The 22,244-nt window shown below is 39.6% G+C and overlaps 1 protein-coding gene across 1 annotated transcript in view; it reads right to left on the bottom strand.

The window, feature by feature from the left end:
* Positions 1–5,690: 5,690 nt before the first annotated feature.
* NR5A2 (nuclear receptor subfamily 5 group A member 2) overlaps positions 5,691–22,244 on the bottom strand; it is a 115,086-nt gene continuing 98,532 nt past the window's right edge. The window contains exon 6 of the mRNA XM_029933136.1: positions 5,691–5,938. Within this exon, the coding sequence (XP_029788996.1) occupies positions 5,691–5,938 (248 nt within the window). The remainder of the gene's footprint in view (positions 5,939–22,244) is intronic.

The raw sequence follows: 22,244 nt of genomic DNA, 5'->3' as shown, positions 1-22,244 counted from the left end.
AGACCAGCCCAGAGGCTATTGTGTAATTTTAGGCAAGAAATGCCAAGGGCCTGATCTAAAGCTGCAGGGAGTGGAAAGGATTGATTTGAGAGAGTTACAGAAAGTCACTGGTAGGACTTGGATACAGAGGCAATGTGGAAGGCAGGAGAGGTGCATGAAGAAAAGCTGGCAAGGAGCCTGAAGCAGGTGTGGCCCAAGGTCATGGGGAATCTGGAAGGGCTTCAGTCCTTGTGGGCTTCTTCCTGAGAGGTGGGGTCGACACAGCCAGCCAAGGACAGGTGGGTGCTGTTGCATCAGGTGAGACAAGAGGGTTGAGATTCCTGGTCAAGTTCAAGAGTTGGATGCAAACCAGGTATCAACACATTGTCTCCATGGAAGGGCGACTCCAGTCTCATCTTTTGGCCCTTTCTGATTGACATGGTCCTGAGAACAGGTTCAGATCTAGTGTCCCAGGGAATTGGGCCTGGAACCCATAATACCTCCTGGGTCAACCTGGGGTCTGAAAGATGCTGGCCTCAGCTCAGGAGTGGCGTGGAGGGTCCTTAAGTCTACTACATGCTCAAGTCTACTGGTTTCTTGGTTTCTTAGTTGTTTAGTGTCAAATTCATATTGGGGACACTCTGATCCATCTAATTACACCTCTTTTTGCCGCTTTCCCAACAATCAAACATACAATGTTTCATAGACTGGTTCTTAAGAGTTTTTTTTGCAAACAAGCCACAATTACTGCCTGATATCAGTCACTGAATTATTAATTCCTAACTTTAAAATAAAACAAATGCCTCTATAAAACGGTTAAAGTATTGCAAGAGTATTTATTTTGAGTGACTACACTATACATTTCCTGTTCAATGTTAAGGAAAATTGGTCTTTATTATTCCAGGGAAATGTCAAGATCACTAAGTATTGTAGCATTTTGACCTGTGTTATGTTGAGCAAACTCTGCACGTGTTTCTCATAAAAATATACATCAGAGATGGTTTCAAACTGAACGTCAAACTTAGTTAAGGGTACAAACCTCTTCAAAGTTATTGTGAATATCAAATATAACAATCAAATGCACGACAGCGTGAGCAACTTTTTTCTTGGGGCTCCGTCATGCTGATGGATTTAGCAACTCTGTGAATGTTATTCTGGGGGGACTGAGGCCTCCGGTCTCATCAGAATGACCTCTGCTGGCTGCTGGTTTGGGCTCTGGAGAAACTTCCTCGCCACCAAGTTAAAAAATAAATGTGTATAACCACCTATAAAAACATATTTTTTAAATGTATGGTCTATACCTTGCTGTACCTATGTGATGATTACCTAGATATATACAGATGTAAGAATGTATCAAGCTGTATACTGTTCTGTATGTAAGTTACAGTTCAGTTAAATAGGAACATACATTTTCATAGTCCATGGGATGTCAGCAAGAATTTTTTTTTAAGTTCCTCCTGGTAAGAGGTTGATGAGGGAGATGTCTTATAGGTCACTATTTAGTTGCTTAAAAATCTTAGTTCTATAATCTACTAGGCCCTAAGTGCAGTGGAGAATCTGATCCTTTGGTAGATTTTTGCAGGAACCTAAGAAAAATCAGTATTGGATTGGCGAAGAGAGGATGACTTTCGCTCATCTTGGAAGGGTAAGGGAAGACAAAGGCAGAGCAGAAGGAGGTGGTTTTCCTTGGATCACAATGTTTCATAAGCATAGGTTTTGTGGCTCTTGTGTTATTTTGTAGCAGAGATAATTATTAATTTCCAAAATAGATTTTGTAAACGTCTCCAAAGTCTCCATGTACTGAAGGAGGCTAATTTCTAGGACATAGACCTGTTATGCTTTGGGGTTAAACTCCAGAAAATGTAAAAAGCTTTTAGATTTCTAAGTTATGGAGATTTATATTCTTGGCAGTGATTTGATATCTGATTTTACTTAAGATCTTTTCCTTTTGAGACAAATCCTAAGTGTCACCCTGGATTAGGGACAGTATGGTGTAGCATTTAAGAACGTGAATCCTGGAGCCAAACGGCCTGGGTTCAAATCTCTGCTCCTTCACTGGCTAGTTTCTCAGTCTGTGCAAGAAGCTTTAAGAGGTACATAATAATACCAAAAGGAGCTGTTCTCAAGATTACTTGAATTAACAAGGCACTTAGTAAAGTATCTTGTGGCAGATACTATGAGATTTTTCTGCCAATCAGTTAAGACAGCAAATCATATAAAATGCTTTGTTTCATGTGTAGAGATAGGATGCACAGATTGAGTTTAATGCTTCAAGTATCCAACCAAGGACAAGATTCCTCTAGATAGTATCTGCTCGTGTGGAGTTCTTTTGACTCCTTGCTAGTCAAGTATATTAATTACTGGAGGCTTTAGATCTAATAGAAAGAGGACAGGGGCACCTGGGTGGCTCAGTCGGTTGAGCATCTGACTTCAGCCCAGGTCATGATCTCACAGTTCATGGATTTGAGCCCCACGTCAGGCTCTGTGCTGACAGCTAGCTCAGAGTCTGGAGATTGCTTTAGATTCTGTGTCTCCCTCTCTCTCTGACCCTCCCCTGCTCATGATCTGTCACTCTGTCTCTCAAAAATAAATAAATGTTAAAAAAAATTAAAGAAAAAAAAGAAAGAGGACAGTATAAAAACTTTTAAAAATTATCAGGCTGGGCATATCAATATTTATTGAAATACTGAAAAAAAATCCATTTTGTTGAGAAATTCCTGGCAAGAACTGACATGACAATATGTATTTCACTGATACAGTAAGAAAACATCAACAAGTTAACTGACTTCACACTCTGAACATTGCATGGATTCAGGTTCAAGGTAGCTGCAGGAGATCTGTAAGACAAATATTCAGACACTACAGATTGTCTGTTTACAAATGTAGACCAACTATAACAAACCAGGCTAAGCCGGAAACGTTTATATTTGAGTCTGCTTTTACTAATAAATCCTGTAATTGATAAGGCAGTTGCTAAGAAAATGTCTGGTTACAAACTGGTCACTAATGAACACGCGAGAAATTTCATTTGCCAACTTTGGGCCATAGGCATTGACTAGGGTGCATTCTTGTCTATCAACTTCTGTTCTTGGTGATACCGGAAGTGTGGATGTAACTCTCTGAGTTGCCCATCTTTCTAACTGTACTTAGAATGTAACTTACTAGGGTAACAACATACCAATATTTGACACTTTTTAGATTTAATATTCAGCAGGGAGTACTGTATTATTAAAATAAGAAAACATGGGACTTTCAGAATTAATATATTTGGTGTTTTTTTCGCAATGTTAAAAACCCTCAAATAACTATCCCACAAATCTCCGAATTGCCACCACCCATGTTCTACACACATGATGGAACCATTTCAGTAACGGTTAACAACACCCATTCCTCGCCACATGTCTTCTAGCCAACCTGGTTCTTAACTGGGGAGAAGAATGTTGCTGCTAATCCATCTCATGCTTTGCATATTGACTCTGATCAGCTATTTTTCATTGCCCTTTGAGCCATGATTACAGGTGACTGAAATTTTGCATGAGGAGCTGTGGACACTCAGTTTAGCGAATGTGTACCCTTCATGTGGACGAATATTAAAGGAGATTAAGAAAAACAATAAAATAACCCTTTTTGTACACACAGAAGTAGTAACTAATATCTTTGGTATACAACTTACAATGCTCAAAAAGGAAACCAGGTAAGACTCCACCCTTGTTAAATTTACTTGAAATCAGAGGAAACTACAAGTCACATAATTTACAACAGATATTAAATAAACTACAGTAAGAATTATGAAGATTTACAGACATTTAATCAAGTGGATGATTTTAATTCATTAAGACCCTTCTCTGTCCCTGAACTATGTTCCACTAACTTGAAGACATGCTACAGTAAACACATATATTTGGTTTCTTCAGTCTTGGCTATATCTTATACAAAGGTGAAACCAAGGAACAATAAATTAGCATCATAATTGTCTACAGTTGAACTATGATATACAATATAAATAAACTATTCAAAAGCCAGAAACATTTATGAGAAAATTAAGGGACTAGGAGATATTTATTTTTTACAGTTTCTACAAGTGATTGTGCCGCTGATAATCTCAAAAAAATTAAAGTCTAAATGAGATTCCGTTTTTGATTTTAGTGTCTCACGACATACAATAATTAAGTACTGTTAAAAATAATTACCAATCAGAAAAATAACATTAAGGAAATTACTGCTTCAGCTATTTTGTGTATCACAGTTCCCTGCTTACCCCCCACAGGACCTAAAGAATGTAAACACTATCTTTTATTTGACTGTAAAGTATTAATACTTTATTTTAAACAAATGTTAATCCGCATCTGCACAGCTACCTCTCAGAATTGTGAAATAAGGCAAGACTTCCCGACCTGTGGCGTCACGTGTTAATAATACTGCTTTCGTCATTGGGAGAGTTTGTTTTGCAATGCTTTGTCCTTCAATATTTGTTCTATAGCAGACTTTGGTCTATGACTTCGAAAGGTCAGTCTCACTCTCTTCCTTTCCTTTTCGGGGAAGATTTTGAACTACTCTGTCATCTTTCCCTCCCTATGTAAAAATCGCTGTTTCCATATTCTGTGTTTGGGGGATGTTCAGTTGCAGCAAGCGGGAGACTCGAGGCCATCCACTAGCTCACCCTTTTCTTTCCTTTTGCATAGCTTAACACGCTTCAGTTTTATTTTAAACTACTTGGCACTGTGACAATTTGACGTCCCAGCAAAATTCGCTTCAGGTTTTAGTTTTAAATGAACTACAAACTCGGACAGTTAAAAAGATGGATGTACCCTAAGAAGCCTTTTGGCGAGAAATTGATAGGAAAACCACGGTTCAGTAACAATAGCAGAAATAAAGGCTAGCTTGCTTTAGCTATAGAACATTTGCTTGAAACGTTTGTGGTCCTTTCCCTTAATATTAACTAATGCTTATATAAGATCAGAAGAGGGATACTGCCTGCTTCTTTTTTTTCTCATTATGAACACATGACAAAACCAGAACATATTTAAAATGGCAAGCTAACATATTAATAGACTGTTCTTATTAGCTGTTTGCAGGTCTAAGACACAGACATTCAAAATTAGGCTTTTCATGATTTGGTGGAGCTACTAATGGGTGTGGCTGCGCACAAATCCATAAGGACAGACTCCGTGATCACAGGATAGAAGGTGCTGGGTCCTTGGAAGGAAGAGGGAAGGGCTATTACAGGGGCAGCTGATGGATTTTTGAGTTATTTCAGTTCAGCTTTACCATGAAGGGACTCTGTAAGCTCAAATCCCCTGCTGTATAAGCCTAATTAATAACACAGATCAGTTCCTCAATTTCTTCACAGCGGAGATCAGTTTAAATATACAAGAAGTGTTCTGTCCGTTTTTATTCTGATATGGTGTTGGTATCCATCCGCGAGTTCAATCCACTCCATTATAACGTCTCTTATATGGAATCCTTTGGGGATGTGAAGCCTTTGATTCACAGATTGCAATACAAATACCCTGATACATCATTTATTTGCTATTAAGTATTTGATTATTATGCCTTTTTAAATTCAATATCTTTAAACCAAGTTTTTAATTAGTTGCTTGGAGCAGTTCAGAGTATTTTTTTTTTCTTTTTTACTTTCCTTCTGCTCTTCTTCCCCCCCACCCCCACCAATCTCTTTTTGTTTTGAAAGCAGAGCTTCTAAGGGTTGCAACCTAAGCTCGTTTTGCATGCAACATTTCAATGAGGAGGTTATTATAGGGAACATCCCCATTCAGGTGCTTGTAGTAGAGGTATTCTTCAGCCTGCATGCTGATGGCCCGGATTTCGGGGAGTCGAAGAAGTAGCTGCCCAAATTTCTCTGTTTGCTGAGGGTAGTTGCACATTGTATAGTCCAGCAGGGCGGCGTTCACTTGTTCCTGGACACCTTCTACCAGCTGGAAGTTCTCAAGGTTTTTGACATCTGGATTAAAAGGGGAAAAAGGCACAATATTTTAATGGCATTTTAATTCCTATTTACTACAGCAGTGTGTTCAATTAATGGGTGTATTTTTCTCCTGACATAAAGCATACTTTCTATGCTGCTGAATATTCAGTAAGCCCCGCTCACCAAGCTTCCTGAGAAAATGATCACAAAAGAGCTTTAGAAGAATGTCTTGTTGAAATTCTGCATATACCTCAAATCAATTAGACACCAATGGATTTTGAGCAAGGTCAACTCTTTTCATATCTTACAAAAGGAAAGGTTTGAGGATTCCTAAAGTAGAGGGATCATAATATATTGCCAGCAAATGAGTCCCTGGAGAAAGACCTATCTTAACCCAGTATATTACACAATTCATATAATTCTGTATTAATTTTTCTGACCCAAGGTGAAATCTGTGTCCAGGGTATGATGTAGTTAATTCTAATAAAAAGTGACAGGGTTCTTGTTTCTGTTTGACATTTTCTAAATGATTCTGAAAGCCTTTGACTTGTCTAGCCTATGCTAATGAACCATCTGGTACACCCCAGTGACTGCCAACAGAATATTCGCTACTGGGAACTCTCTAAAATATATATCTCAGTGACTAATGATCTTTATCAAATGAAAGCCTTGTCCTTTAGGCAGAGTATGTGCCGGGCTGGCCGGTGCCCTTTAACCTGAATATGGCTTCAAAGTCTGATAACTGTGCTTTTGCTTTTTCTTTTTCTTCTGGTCCTGGGTCACTCAGACAGAGAAGATGGACACAGGCAATTCATTCAGCCTAACTCCTGGTGATCATCCAGTTGTTTTAAGGCATCTGCCCTAGAGGTCCTTATAAATATTGAATAAGGGAGAAACAGAGTCAAAGAAAGACAGACTGACGTACAAACACATACACAGACATTGAACATGGGAAAAATGGATATGTTGGAATTTCTCTTCTGGAGTTTATTTATGTTAACTACAACTTTTATACAATGTGTATATAGAAGCCTCTGGAAAAAAAATATAGATATGTGTGTTTACATACATCCATGCTAAGAAAGTAAACAGATGCGGCATCCCTCCAGCCTTGTTTTATTTTCTAATTGGGCCAAAATAAATAAGAATGGTTCTGAAGAAAACCACATAACACTATGATTAAAAGGTTAAATGTACTGAATTCAGTTAATGGTTACCATAGTAACTCATACCCAATATTTTTGCCACTAAACTTGGCTGTTAAACTTAGCCTGTACATATGTGCATGTCCATTTTGCTATCTCTAAATGCTTTTACAAGAAGGATACTTACTTGTCAGAAGGAAGGGGGGTGGGAGATGGGCAAAATGGGTGAAGGGGTGTGGGAGATGCGGGCTGCCAGTTACGGAATGACTAAGTCGTGCGAACAAAGAGAGCACAGGATAGGAAATACAGTCAGTGAGATTGTGCTAGCGCTCTGTGGGGACAGACGGGAGCTACACTCATGCAGGGCATGGCGTAATGTACAGAGAACTCGAATCACTACATTGAATCACTATGTTGTATACCTGAAACTAATGAAACACGGTGTGTCAACTACACTCAAATAACGAAGTTAAAACAAACAAAAACAAAAATAAACAAAAAACATTACACTACATTTACTGTTTAAATGTATCTGGGATGATTTTAGTGTTTATATTTTGAGCCGTAACTTTGCATTAAACATGCTTCCCCCCATCCCCCAAGTCTCTGTCCCAAATTAAAAACAGTGAGGAATTAGTACCAAAATAGATACATAGTATGAGCCCTGGGTACCACATCTATTTCAGAGTGAGATGGAAAAAATAAAAGACACTTGCTTATTTATTAATGAGATGTACAAACAGACGAATGTTACACTTTTAGGGGCTCTGCCTCTTCTTGTGGCATTTAGATTGGCGCAAGTTACTGTCCACTTAACATCTTAAAAAAAACTTGTTTAATATTTATTTTTGAGAAGGGAGAGAGACAGAGACAGAGTGTGACTGTGTGTGTGTGTGGGGGTGGGTCGGAAGCAGAGAGAGAGAGAGAGAGAGAGAGAGAGAGAGAGAGAGAGAGACAGAGAGAGAGAGAGAGACAGAGAGAGAGAGAGAGACAGAGAGAGGGAGACACAGAATCTGAAACAGGCTCCAGGCTCTGAACTGTCAGCACAGAGCCCAACGCAGGACTCGAACTTCGGAACGGTGAGATCACGACCTAGACTGAAGTCAGACTTTTAATCAACTGAGCCACCCAGGCGCCCCACACTTGACATTTTATATCTGTAGCACAGTTACAGTTAATAAAGCATTTTCCCTCCATCTTATTTAAAGTGCTTTAAACATTGTATTATTTAAAAGTATTTATAAATTGAGTTACATTTGGTTCAAAATTTTAAAATGTCAACAATTACAAATACCAATGCAGCTGGGCCTGCAACAGAAGAATTTACAATCGTGTTAGCTTTTCCCCCCGCTGTGAACGTTGTGCTTTCACGGCTCACATTCTCTTCACATGGATAGGTCCTTCAATAAAAGATCATGGCAGAAAGCTAACGTAATTTCAAAATAGCTCCTCTGAACTTTGACAAATTTCTCAGCATTTTTTCTTTTCACCCTTCATCCAACTTCGAAGAGAATTTAGCATCCTCCTTTACATCTGACCAGGAAGTTGAAAAAGAAAACAAGCAACTTTTGGCGTTACAGTGATCTACACACAATGATAGAAAAACAACTGAAATGGAGTATTATTTTGTACTATAATGAAAGATATTCTCACAAGCAAGGAAAACTAATAGTCCTAGAGATTAATAGGGAGGATGTAGGAATTTGCATAGTACAAAAATGTGAGATAAATGAATAGTAGTCTTTTTAGAAGATTGTTTCGAAGCTTTCTTTTTTTGATAAATTTTTTTTTTAGGGACTACGTTCTACTTTCTGTAATAAATTATGCAAGTCTGTTAAGAAAAAAAAAGATTAAGAACATAAAACAAAGGATGGATCTTAAGTCCTAGTTTATTTGTGTACTATTATCACAGTATGAGCATGTGAAGTCTTCAGATCAGCATGTGCTGGATAACTTCTATAAATACTGGTCCAAACTGGTACCTTTCTCCCCAAAAGTCTAAAAATGTGTCCAATTTTCCTTCTGAAGAAAAATATACAGGTTTCCCATACTTTGGTTGTATATATAATTTTTCTCTAAGGGTCATCAGAGTTGAATTGGCATGAATGAATTCATTATCCCATGAAGCTATTTCTAAGATTTCTCATTAAATCTCACAACACTTATGCTGCTAACTGCCCCAAAGGTACGTACTTACTTAGTTTCTAGGTCTATAGAGGCAGTTTGTAATTTGGTATCAAGGATCCCGATATTTACAGTACACAATGTTAAAAGGAAGAAGGGAAAAGATTCTCCTTGAATGACTCTCATTTACTGACCAAGCCATTCCCGGACCATTGCTCTGCTGGTGGACTCACCTTTCAGCTCTATATCCCTCTCCCTGCGTTTTGTACTGCTTTGTTAACTATCCGTTTCTTAGCAGACTGACTGTAAGCATCTTGGTGTGAGGACTTTGGATCAGTCAAAGCATCCCCAGAGAATTCTCCATTAATGTTTGCTTCACATCATGGGTGTGTAGGTCCAAGACTGGTATCGTTACCTACTACATTAAACTGTTAAGTATCTTGTAAGTCAATTTCTTTTCTTTTTCTAATTAGAAACTGGTTTCGAAAGTGGACTTCTACAATACATTTCTCCCTGAAATAAAATATTGCAATGTGATAGTGCTTTCTATCCAACGAATCCTGTGTGAATCCTTTTGCAGTCTGAATAATCGAGTCTTTATTCTGAATAATCAAGTCTTAATTTGCAGGTTTAGCAATGAGGATTTTCACTGGTCAGTTCTGCTATAAGGGAAAGGCACCCACGTCCTCATTTGGACTTGGAATAGGATCCCTGAGCTCCCACATTTCTTGCATCTCTGGCTTGAGAGGCAGACCTTGGTTTCTCTACTATGTCGGGATGTTTCACAAGGACCTAAAAGCAAGGGAGGAGATAAGTGACAGAATACAGGTGACACCACCTCTTGGAAGACTTGGAATTTTCTCTTTTACATAGTCCCTTGTATTTACCTTTTAGGCAGAGTCCTGAAATTTAAGTGTGCTCTCACAATGCTCATGGAACTAGTTTTTATGCTAATTCATGTTTTTTTGTGTGTGAAAATTCACACACGAAATACATTTAGAACCTGAAGCATTTTCTCTGGGCTATTCCTCCTACAAATCAAGCCCTATTCCACATTAAGTAATGAACGGGAGCTGGCGCACCACGGGGTTTAAACCCATCTACAGCAGGAGTCAGTATCATCGAAACTTCATGAATGGATATTAAATGAAATGAGAAAACAAAATCTGGCAAAATGATTGCATGTTCTGGAATCCTTAAAATAATATGTTTTTGAGATTTGCTGTTTAGTTCCCATATCAAATACCGCTGTAGCATATTTGGGGTTTTAGAGAAAGGAAGAGGAGAGATTGATAGGAGACCAAAATTCCCACCGGTTCTTCTGCAGGATCTTATGCCGGACCTCACAAGTCTCCTCATTTGGCCCTCTATGTTCTCCTTTGAAGGCGATATAAGCTTCATTGTAATACACTTTAAAAACACAAGTTAATGAACTCTGTCTTGCAAATTCGGAAATGGAAACTGTATGTAAACAGTCAGAGGCATCCCCAACCCTTCCTCTACAGCCTTTAAATTTTGATGGCTGGCAAAAGCATTTTGTGCTTCTCCTCTAAGTATCAATCTCTTATCATCTATTCTACTTTATTCACTCAGGGACTAATTACTAACTTTTTATATGAAGCCGCATTACGATAAGCTCACAGTGGCATGCTCAGATTTTTTCTAACCTTATTGGAAAGTAAACCCTTAGGTCTTCTTGAATATATTACAGTTCTGGCTTCTCGGTCGTACACAGCACTCAGATTCTCTCTGAAGATGAAGATCCCGGCTTCTGCCTCCCCGGTACCTGCCACGTGGCACAGCCTGTAAACCTTCCTGTTCAGCACTTTTTTCAGCGATGGGTCCTTTGCTAAGCGAGGGGGGTCGGGGGTGGGGAGACTGGAGGCTCAAATAGAGTGTGCTGCCTTTTGCTGAAAGGAAAATTACCTTTGTTAATTTTCCACATGTGTGGGGGGGAGTTTTTATCTTGCCCCTTAGAAGATATGAAAATGGGAAAAAGAGGTACCACTTTGCACCTAGAGAACTCTTCTTTCCCTTAAGGCCTCTGGAGGGATGACAATCTATAAATTGGTATACAATTCGTCCTCAGAAGACCCTTTCCTTTAATTAATGCCAGAAAAGGAGAAAGGAAATGAATTTTCTGTAAGGAATTAATTTTTACAATTATTCTTAAAGGGCTTATTTAAATAATTTACATAAATAATTTTATAAGAACTTCTGGAGAGCTACCTGCTATATTCTTTTCATATGAACAAAGTTCACGTAATAAAGAGTGAGAACGGTTTAGGGGTTGGAGATGGGAGGACAAGAGATTTTTAGTGCTGATGTCTAAGGTCAATTTCTATCATGTTTCCAGCAAAACTTCAAACCCGAGATTTTAAATGCATCACTGTTAAGTCCTCCCGCAAAAATGTGTTTGTGTGTGTGTATGCTTATGAACCCAATAGCTGCTTTTAGCAATTAGAACGTACAACTGGGTGACTTCCTATGCAAATTACTAAGAAGAAAATCCAACTCTTTGGCAGGAGCTGTGTATAAAAATGTGGACAAATAGCATATGCATTATTAATGTACACAGAAATAACAAGCCCTTACACATGATGGACACTTTGTAACTTACAAAGCACTCTGACATGCATTATTTATTACATGACACCTTTATGTATATGCAATATACGAATTCATTCATTCATTCATCAATCCATCCATTCATCTGTTCATTCATTCATCCATCCATTCAGTCTGACAACCCTGTACCAGGTAATGAAGATACAGGAATAAAACAAAAGTCACTGTGTTACGTAGTTTATTTAATGGAATAGAGAGAAGCAGTGGGTGTCCTGGGTACACCCAGGAAGAGCACCTAATGCAGGGCCTGAGGAACAAGAAGGGTTCCTGGGGAAGGTCACAACGGAAGGGTTTTGAAATATGAGTTGGAGTGCATTGTACAACACATGGACGAAAAGGCTGGGGATGTGCGACTGACAATATTTGATGTAAAAAGCCACAGTGACAGGTAGAACAAAAAGGCCTGGGAACACTGTAAAGCAGCTTAACTTACATGCAGGAGAGCAGAGGGGCAAGGTAAGAATGGACCATAAAATTTAAGACTGAAGGACACTGCATGTTACGAAGAGTCTGGATTTTGTTTTGAATGCAGTGCAGAAGCACTGAAGATTTTAAGAAGGAAATGATCAGCTCTCTGGCTTAGAAAGAACACTCCACCAGAAGTGTGGAGAAGGAGACCGATCGGTCTTGTGAAGGGAGGACCACCTAGGAGGCTGCCGCAGGAGCACAGGTGAGAAGTATGGTGGGCCATAGGCGGGGATGGACTTGAAAGGCATCAAGATGGTTGACTCGATGGGGATTCTGGGCCCTGAATTAATAGAGAGTAGGAGAGAGTGAAGGTCCTGGATGACTCCTGGTGTCTGACAAGGGAGGAAGGTTGTGGCTATCCTACCAGCACGAGGCAGAAGAGCGTATTTGAGGAAGCAGTATTTGATGAGTCTAGGTATAGCCATGTTGAACTTAAGGACCATGTGGAACACTCAGCAGATAGGACGGAAATGGCTGGAAATAAAGGTCCAGACCTCTGCACAAAGGCCTAGATAGTGGTATAGATTGGGGGCTCATCAATGGACAGGTGATGCATAAAACCCCAGGGGTCTATGAGGATGTTTAGAGAGAGAAGGGGCCTAGTTGTGGGGTTCTGGAGAAGGCAAACTTATAAAGGGTTCTTTCTTGAGAAGGTATTATAGGTATTTTGAAATTAAGACCAGAGATTAAATAGCTTTTCTAAGATCTCAAAGAATGCCAGACCCAGGGAGGGAGGAGCTAATATTTCCAAGCCCTTGTCAGTATCTGAAGGATGTTTTACATGTTCTCATTTAATACAGCTAAGGTATTACTATCTCCATTCTCCAGATTAAGACACAGATTCACAGGGGATGGGTAACTCTACTTCCTCAGCTAGTAAGATGCAGAGCCTGCTCTCTGGCTCTAGAGTTCTTGAACCCTGCCCACAAGATGTTCCCCCTGCGGAGCTGGGAGCTGGACCTTGCAGGACTCGTGACCTTCAGGTCCTTGGAGCCTATTTGCTGCTAGGGTCACAGCCTGCAAGTTTCTGCCACCCGCTGGGGTTGGAGAATGGGATGTCCTGGTTACTCAGTTTGTTTTCTAAAGGGTCTCATAACACAGTTTTCAGAGAACTTGAGTGAAATAATATACTTTTGACATTTATACTGATGTGTAGCAAAACGTAATTCGTCTTTGATGATTTTGAAGGAGGTTTAACATCTTAAATGCCACAGATCGTTATCATGAAAAGCAGTCACAACTGAGACTGCGTACAATCTGGAGGCATAGGGCACCTTCGTGGGGATCTTTTCTGGGCAGTCCTCACCTGGCTTTTTCCACATAACGGCTAAAAAATAAGAGTTCCTCTCTGCCTCATATATGGAGTTTAGGGAAAGGGGTTCCACTGATCTAAAAAGTTTGAAAAGCCCTTTGATTTTGTGGTTACAATAACATCATGCAAAGGGAATGCGGTCTAATTTAATTTCATTGATCAGCCTGGTCAAGCAAGTCATTTAAATCCTCTGAGCCTGTGTTTCTATTGGCAAAATATGGGAAATAATTCTCCTGGTCTCTTAGGTCATGGAAAAGTAAAATATATATGAATTAAATATGAGTAAACTTTAAAAATGTAAAGGTACTCCATATTCGCAAGGCATTATTTCTTCAAATAAAATCTGAAAATGTTACTGATAAAAATTTACTGATAAAATATTAAATTTGCAGATTAATCTGTTTGCTTCCAACACGCATCCTATACAGCAGTCTGATCATTTCCCCCACCATGATGTTTCGTGGAAAAGACAGAATCTCTCAGGTTACAGTTTTTTGAAATTAATGGAAGGCACAGTGAATGCTTGAAGGTTTATCCCATCCCCAATCACCAAGAATATTCAAGAAAATGGGACCAATTCTTAAGCTCAGTTGAAGACTTTTCATTCTATGTTACTAATCTTGAAGATGAATTTTCCCAACTATACATGTCAGTCTGCCCAAAATGCTTCTATGAGACCAGTGCCTAGCCTAGTTCCCAGAGAAACCCAGGCTCAGGAAATGCCATTACATAAAGGATGTCACCTGGAGCAGTGCCTGCTCCTTGGTCAACTTTTTGATCATAATATGTCATCCTCAAGAGGTAGCAGACATTTGGGGCAGTTGGGTGGCTCAGTTGGTTAAGCGCCCGACTTCAGCTCAGGTCATGATCTCATGGCTTATGAGTTTGAGCCCCATATCAGGCTCTGGGCTGACAGGAGCCTGGAGTCTGCTTCAGTTTCTGTGTCTCCCTCTCTCTCTCTGAGGAGCAGGGGACTGCTTGTGCGCATGCTCTCTCTCTCTCTCTCTCTCTCTCTTTCTCTCAAAAATAAATAAACATTTAAAAAATTCTTTTAATGAAGCATCAGACTTTTATTTTCTCACTAATTAAATGTCTATATTTTTAGTCTTAATTCTGTTTCTAACTGTGAGATCTTAAGCATATGACCATTTTGGCCCTCAAGTTTCCCTTACCTGTGAACTTCAAGGTTGGACTTGGTCTCTATTGTCACCCACAGCCCTAAGAGTCTACGACTGTACGATGAGGAACTGAAGTATTGAAAGGAAGATTCTGGATTGTCAACAAAAGGGAGAAAGCCTGACTCTGCAGTCACCCCATCAGACTACCACCTGCTTCTCTGCTTAACTGTCTGGAAAGTACTTCAATTCTCCAAGGATTTTGGCCTGAATTACAAATTATTTCAAGTTTCGTATATAGCTATGATAGGACACAATGTGCCAGAGGGAAAAATGGCACTACATTCATTTAAAGTGTCTGCCTTCTTGAGAGGAACAGCATAGCTTTTGCCTGCCTAGAAACGAAGCTCGCGGAAGTGTCAAGCCTACCTCCTGTGTGGGGACACATATCAGGCTCTTTTCCCTGTGTGCACAGAACATAGAAATGAATACAAATGGCATCACTTAAATACTTTGAAGAAAACAATATTCCATGAGTTTACATACATATCCTTCTCAGAAGAAAACTGAAATCCCTTTTCATAGTCTACCCCTGAAACCACATCTGTGGGCCTCACTCCCCTCCAGACACCCTGGTCATTCTGCTGTTCTTCAATACACCAAGCTTCCTTTGGCCTCAGGACCTTTGCACCTGCTGTTTCTGCATTCTGGATAGTTCTTCCCCCTATTGTGTAGGACTCATTCCCTCACTTCACCTCAGCCTCTGCTCAAATAACATCTACTCAAAAAAGCCATTACTGGGGCATCTGGGTGGCTCATTCAGTTAAGCATTAGACTTTGGCTCAGGTCATGATCTCACGGTTTGTGGGTTCGAGCCCCACGTCGAGCTCTGTGCTGACAGCTAGCTCAGAGCCTGGAGCCTGCTTCAGATTCTTTGTCTCCCTCTCTCTCTGACCCTCCCCTGCTCCCACTGTCTCTCTCTGTCTCTCAAAAATAAATTAAAAAAAAAAAAGCCATACTGACCACTCCTTCTAAAAAAGCTCTGCCTCACTATCAAATCACTCTTTGTACCTTTTGATTTTGCCTTATCTTTCTTTAAAAAATATATGTAATATATCGAAAAGGTATTTGTACACCCATATTTGTTCACAGCAGCACTGTTCACAATAGCCAAAACGTAGAAACAACCTCAGGGACCACTGACCAATGAATGGATAAACAAAATGTGGCATATACATACAACAGAATAGTCACAGCGTTAAAAAGGAAGGACATTCTGACACCTACAAGGAAGGACGCTGTGGTAAGTGAAACAAGCCAGTCACAAAAAGACAAATACCGTATGATTCTACTATGAGGTACCTAAGAACAGTAAATTCATAGAAAATAGGATGGTGACTGCCAGGGCCTAGAGGAGGAGGAAATGGGGGGTGTTTTTTAAGAAGCATAGAGTTTTAGTTTTGCAAGATGAAAAGAGTTCTGGAGACTGGCTGGACAAGAATGCAAATGTAACACTCCTGAACGGTCAACTTAAAAGTGGTTAAGAGAATGAATTTTACGTTACCTGTATTTTACCACAATTAAAAATTTAAGGATGTAGTGTATATGTAGGTTTTTAAACATAATATAACGAACACTTGTGAATCCACCACTCTAGAGCAACAAACAGAACATCACACAGGATTACACGCTTAAGGTACTTGTGTGTCCCTTTTGGGAACTGATTCCTGATGCCCCAGAGTGACCATCGCCCAGTTTGTGTTTACTTGTTCCTTCTGTCCCTAAACTATATATTCTTATTGTTTCTTGTTTGACTGATCTTGCATTACACATTTATTTGTCTGATTTTTAAAATCGCCTGCCACCCTCCCAAACAGGAAAGCCCAGATGGAAGGGACTCGGTCTAATGCGGTGCCGCATCCCTTGCGTCCAGGCCAGTGCTCGGCACAGGGAAGATCTTCTGTGGTTTCAGCTCTCTCTAGTCAACTGCCGTCTGGAAGCAGACGGTCCTGCTTCTGATGTGTCGTCAGGACCCCAGGGCCAGCCCAACACTACATCGCATGGTCTACATCATTCGCCCCACTTCACTTCATTATGTAGGCATTTTATCACCTCACATCATCACAGAGATGGGTGAGTATAGTACAGTAAGGTATTTTGAGAGAGAAAGACCACCTTCACATAATTTTGCTTATAGTATATTGTTAGATTTCTTCCATTTCATTCTTAGTTATTGCTGTTTCTCTCTTGCTGTGCCTAATTTACAAATTAAACATTATCATAGGTATACACTTATGGAAAAAACATAGTACATACAAGGGTTGGGTATTATCCAGTTTCAGGCATCCACGGGAGGTCTTGGAACATTTCCCCCACAGATAAGGGGTCAGAGGGCGAGGGGGACACTGTAGATATGTGTGCAATAACAAATAAATTTCTTGATTAAATAAATACTGCTCTGCCCTAAACCAAAACCTTTTCTTCTCCCTTTTTTGTTCTCTGCCTTGACATACTACTATTCTTCCGTATCAAATTCATGGCAGACTTTATTTTTGTTTCATGCAGAATTATTTCATAACAGTAAGCAAAAAGCATGAGGTCCATTATGTATTGTGCTTTCTTGGGAAAGAGTCAATAGGGGATTTTGGCTATGTGTTCTGACTGTAGTGCCAAGTTCGCCTGTTCTTCTTGAATCATTTGGACTTTTCTAGGTGTAGCACATTTACTTTGCCATATTTTACACATTTCCCAGCTCACTCAGTGACCCATGCTGAAGGTGAGAATATGACTTACAGCTCTGCAGATATACCTCCTTATCGGACATCTCCTCCCGAATGGCTAGTGGGTATCTGAAACTCACAATGTTAAAAACTGAGTCGAGTCTCTCCATTTTTTCTGAGCCTGTTCCTTTTGCTTTGCCTGTATCATTTATTGGACCTGTATCTCCCAGGACTCAGTACAGGCATTACCGCCTCCAGGAAACCCCCTTTGAGTCATCTCTGTTGATTCGATAGCACAATCCATTTGACCATCACACAGGTCATTGGGCATCACATGGTTATCTGACTGTTGATTCAGATTCAGGGATATATCTACCTTCTTAATGGTTACACTTCCTTCCCCAGGCCTCGCACAATGCCTGGACAAAGCAGGAGACAATTTCGCACTGGTCGAATGAAAGAATAGGCTTTCACATTAATTCATTCATCAATCTTCCCCTTGCTTGTGTCTGAAAGATCTTCTAAATATTTCCAATATCTTCGCTGTTAAACTTTTCTTGATCTTCCAGTCACTGGACTGTACCCTGTCTCCCCTACTAGACTGTGTTCTCTTGGAAGGCAGGGATCATGTCTTACATTTGTTTCCCACACAGCACAGGCATATCACCACACACCAAATACACCCAACACATGTACTGTTACACCTGCTAATTTGAATTAAGCTCCCATGAATATAAGGCATATGGAAATCAATTCCTTAAGAATATTCTGAACACATTTTATGTGCCAGTAATCCCAACTATGAAACTCTTAAGTAGTGTTAAAGTTCCTCACCTTGTTAAATTCATAACCGATTTCAAATATAATAGTAGAACACATTTCCTATAATCTCTCTCTAGAAAAAATACAGCTTGGTTTAAAATTGAAGAAATTGAGTTCCGTGAATTAGGGGAAGGGAAAACATTTGGTTTGTCTGATTTTACGAAGTGGTAATCCGATGTTGAGGAAAATCTATTTTGACTGTCCTGTGTTAGGCGCCCCATGCGCTGACATGGGACATTCACAGTTTCCTTCTATGTATAAATTTGCAATATGTTTTCCAAAAGCCTTGGGGATGAAAATGAGGAAGGCAAGCTATCCTACAGAGCTATTTTAAAATCATGAATTAAAATAGATGTTAGGTTTCATCAACCGCTACATACCAGATGATAGCAAAAACCACATTAAAATACTTGGAGAATGAAAGGCAAAAACAAGGTCTCTGGCTAGCATTTGACTGAATGTGTTGAGCCAGGAGAACAAAATGGAACAGGGCAGTTTTCTGCTTTCCCCCTCAACTTCAAATAAAGCTGTGTGTCAAAACAGACCCAATACTAAGGGCAACTACATATGATGCTTGTTAACAGGTAGCTTCTCAAGTGCATAGGATGCTTGCAGCTGGCCCGCCGAAGAAGTCAGAGTCCTTATCTTGCTTAAAGGCCATCTGTCCACTCAGAATATGAAATGTCCACATTCATTAAAAAAGCAGCCCTTCCTGAGAGAAAAGGTCTTTGCTCCATTCGTGTAGTCACGTCCTAAAACAGTTTTTGATTCATAAGTTTGCATTTGATTTCCATTCAGGAACTTTTGTGGTTTTTGCAAAGTTTTCTTATTCTCTCGGAATAAGATATGAGGTTGAGTTTGTTCAGGTGGTAAGTCAAGACTATGAATAAACCAACGTTATCATATGAAAGAGAATTAAACAGGCAGATCCAAGTGGGGATATATTAAGCCAAATTTAAGCTCCAGTTGTTGAATTTAGCCTGTACTAGATGTCTGGTTTGCCTCGGGATAAATTCAGCTTTCCAGCTAATCGAATGAGGAAAACTGCCTCAGGTATGATAAAATTTACAAGAGAACGCTGTCGAACAGTTCTTGTTAAAAATATTAGCTTAAAGGCATTCTTATCGTCTTTGGGATGAAGACTGCATTTGCATTTAATTATTTGATTTCAAACTTTTATGAACTTGGATCAAATATTAGCTTAGCCAATTAAAATATTATTTTGTGCGAGTGTGGATAAGAACCCAATTCAGTTGGACATACTCAGCTTGGGTAGTGATCTACAACTTTCTTCCTAACTCTCTGAGAGAGGATTTCTAAGAAGTAACAAAGGTAACATTTAAGAATTTACATGAACAATTAGTACACAAGGCACTGTATTCCAAATAAAGAGTTGAAACATTTCCCCACATTACAGCATTAGTCCAGAAGAAAAAAGATGTGGTCGTCTAGATATTCCCACTCATACAATCAATACTCCTTCATAATTCAGCATTTGAAATAAATCCTTTTCTTTACAACTACTCAGGTTAGCCCATCGGCCACAGTGCAGTTGCATTGCCAGGAGCAGCTTCCTGTGTGGCTTTGTTGCCCAGAGAAGCCTGGGTAGAGGCTGTTGTTTCCATGCTCCAGGTCTCCGAGGGCGGCGAGGGATATGGCTGATGCAGAAACGGGACAGGGATGAGCACGGAAGCGAATGCCATGGGGGAAAGGCTTACATGAAACTAAAGAGCAACAAAATGCTCTTTAAAAATCCTTTCAAAATGGAATTGTTAGAAAAAGGCATTCAACAACCTCTACAGAATAATCCATTTCTTTTATATAACTCACAGGACTCAGACCTCAATGCCCGTTGTGGATTGGGCAGGAAACTTCATAAAATCTTTGGCTGAACTTAGTCCTCTGGTGCCAAGGCCATGATATGGTAGGACTCATGAGTGCCAGAATGACACAGATGTGGTCATCACTGTCTTGTGCTGCTAACCTCCCCCAAGTCCCAAGGGTAATGTGATCCTGGGTGGGGGATGGGGGGACATCTCTGTGATGAATTGCTTATAATACCTCCTCTGGGCATGCAGCTGGTATGATTAGATATGAATGAAGTCAAACCACTGTCTCCCTGCTTCTCAGGTCTTACCTCACTCATTTCAACAGGAGTTTGAAACCAAGATAGGAATATAATATACTTGTCATTTTAAAGACTAAGTATTGATTATTTTAAAAGAATGAAACACATTATGGTCAAGTCAATACAAGGATGTATACAGGGTATGAAACTTGGCCTCCCAAGCAGCAAGAACTATAGAATATGGAAACCATTACCACCAATGTCCCACAGTGTGTATTGTTGGTTCACTAAGACTCAGCAACTTGAACTCTATCTAATTCAGACACTGTATTTAGGTTTTAGTTTCGATAGGAAGTATACGGATGCCTTTCTCTTTCATACTCATGAGTAATTCTGTCTAAACGCAGCAGCAGAAGCAGAAATTCAGGAAATTACGGGTATTCTGAATGTGTCGTTTATTTGAAATGTTAAAGACCTGCTGCAAAGTCTATGTAAATCTAGGCTTACTGTGTATTACAATTTTTGAAAATGAAATATTTGCTTAGTTCTTTGAACTTTTATCAAAACCCTGTCATCTATTTAACGTAACTTCTCTGGACACCTTCTCTGGCAGGTCTGCTGTTAGCCTTTCTTTCTGAGAGAGACACACAAGGAATTAGTGACAGAATTGGGTACATGGTGAGGTATTTTAATGTTACATCTGACATTCCCAACTTCTCTTTAGTCACACCACACCATATTAATTACATTACTCTACAGAAAGCATTGGGTTTGAGTCATTCAAATTGCATTTCTTTAAGTACATTTTTTTTTTAACATTTATTTATCTTTGAGAAACAGTGAGTGAACAGGGGAGAGGCAGAGAGAGAAAAAGACACAGAATCTGAAGCAGGCTCCAGGCTCTGAGCTAGCGATCTGCACAGAGCCTGACTTGGGGCTCGAACCCATGAACCATGAGATCATGACCTGAGCCGGATGCTCAACCAAGCCACCCAGGCGCCCCTTTTAAGTACATGTTAAATTCAGCTTTTTGTTGCCAAGTTGAATTGTTCTCAAGTAGTGAGGTTTATTGTAAATTCTATGTCTGTTTCCACTTGTCCCAAAAGGTAACATCACAATCTTGAAAATTCTTGCAGCTTTATGCCCGTATGAGAAATGTTGTTTATACATGCCTGTTCTAAATTTTAAAAAATATTTTATTTATTTTTCAGAGAGAGAGAGAGACAGTGTGAGCCTGGGAGGGTCAGAGAGAGAGAGAGAGAGACACAGAATCTCAAGACAGGCTCCAGGCTCTGAGCTAGCTGTCAGCACAGATCCTGACTTGGGGCTCAAACCCACGAACTGTAAGATCATGACCTGAGCTGAAGCCAAACGCTCAACTGACTGAGCCACCCAGGCGCCCCATATATATGCCTGTTTTAAACACCAAGTTTTACTTTTTTAAGTTTGTCAAGTTAAGAGCTAGATTCACTTGTTACTTATTATTACGTCATTCCCTTGCCTTATTACTGTACTGCTCAGTAAGATCAGAGGTTGAAATGAAGGGGGAAAATCATTCCGATGACCAATACTTATTCTAAGTTATTTGGACTATAAAAAGAGGAGAGAGGTCTTTGGGGTGAAGAACTAAGACTTCAGAGAAACTGATGACCTAACAAGATCATTAAAACCAAATACTTATCAATTTTGGGAACATAAATTAATAATTCATCCAATTGCTCAGGGATATGTATTTGAATGTGAAAGACAGAAAATCTATATTTCCAATTTGTTTTGTATTTGTTTAACCATGTGGCAGAGAAAATACAAGGAAAGATTAGTCTAAGAACTTTCAAGAGTTTCAAACATTTTAAGCACGATTGTGGATTTTGCTAAGACGGGTTAGTAATGATACTAAAATATCTCCTATCAAATCATATTTGTTTTCTAAAATACTATGC

This window comes from Suricata suricatta, chromosome 3 (assembly GCF_006229205.1).
Source record: "Suricata suricatta isolate VVHF042 chromosome 3, meerkat_22Aug2017_6uvM2_HiC, whole genome shotgun sequence".
NCBI classification, from domain to species: Eukaryota; Metazoa; Chordata; class Mammalia; order Carnivora; family Herpestidae; genus Suricata; species Suricata suricatta.
Note: the sequence above shows the minus strand (reverse complement) of the source record. Positions and strands in the feature narration are given on the sequence as shown.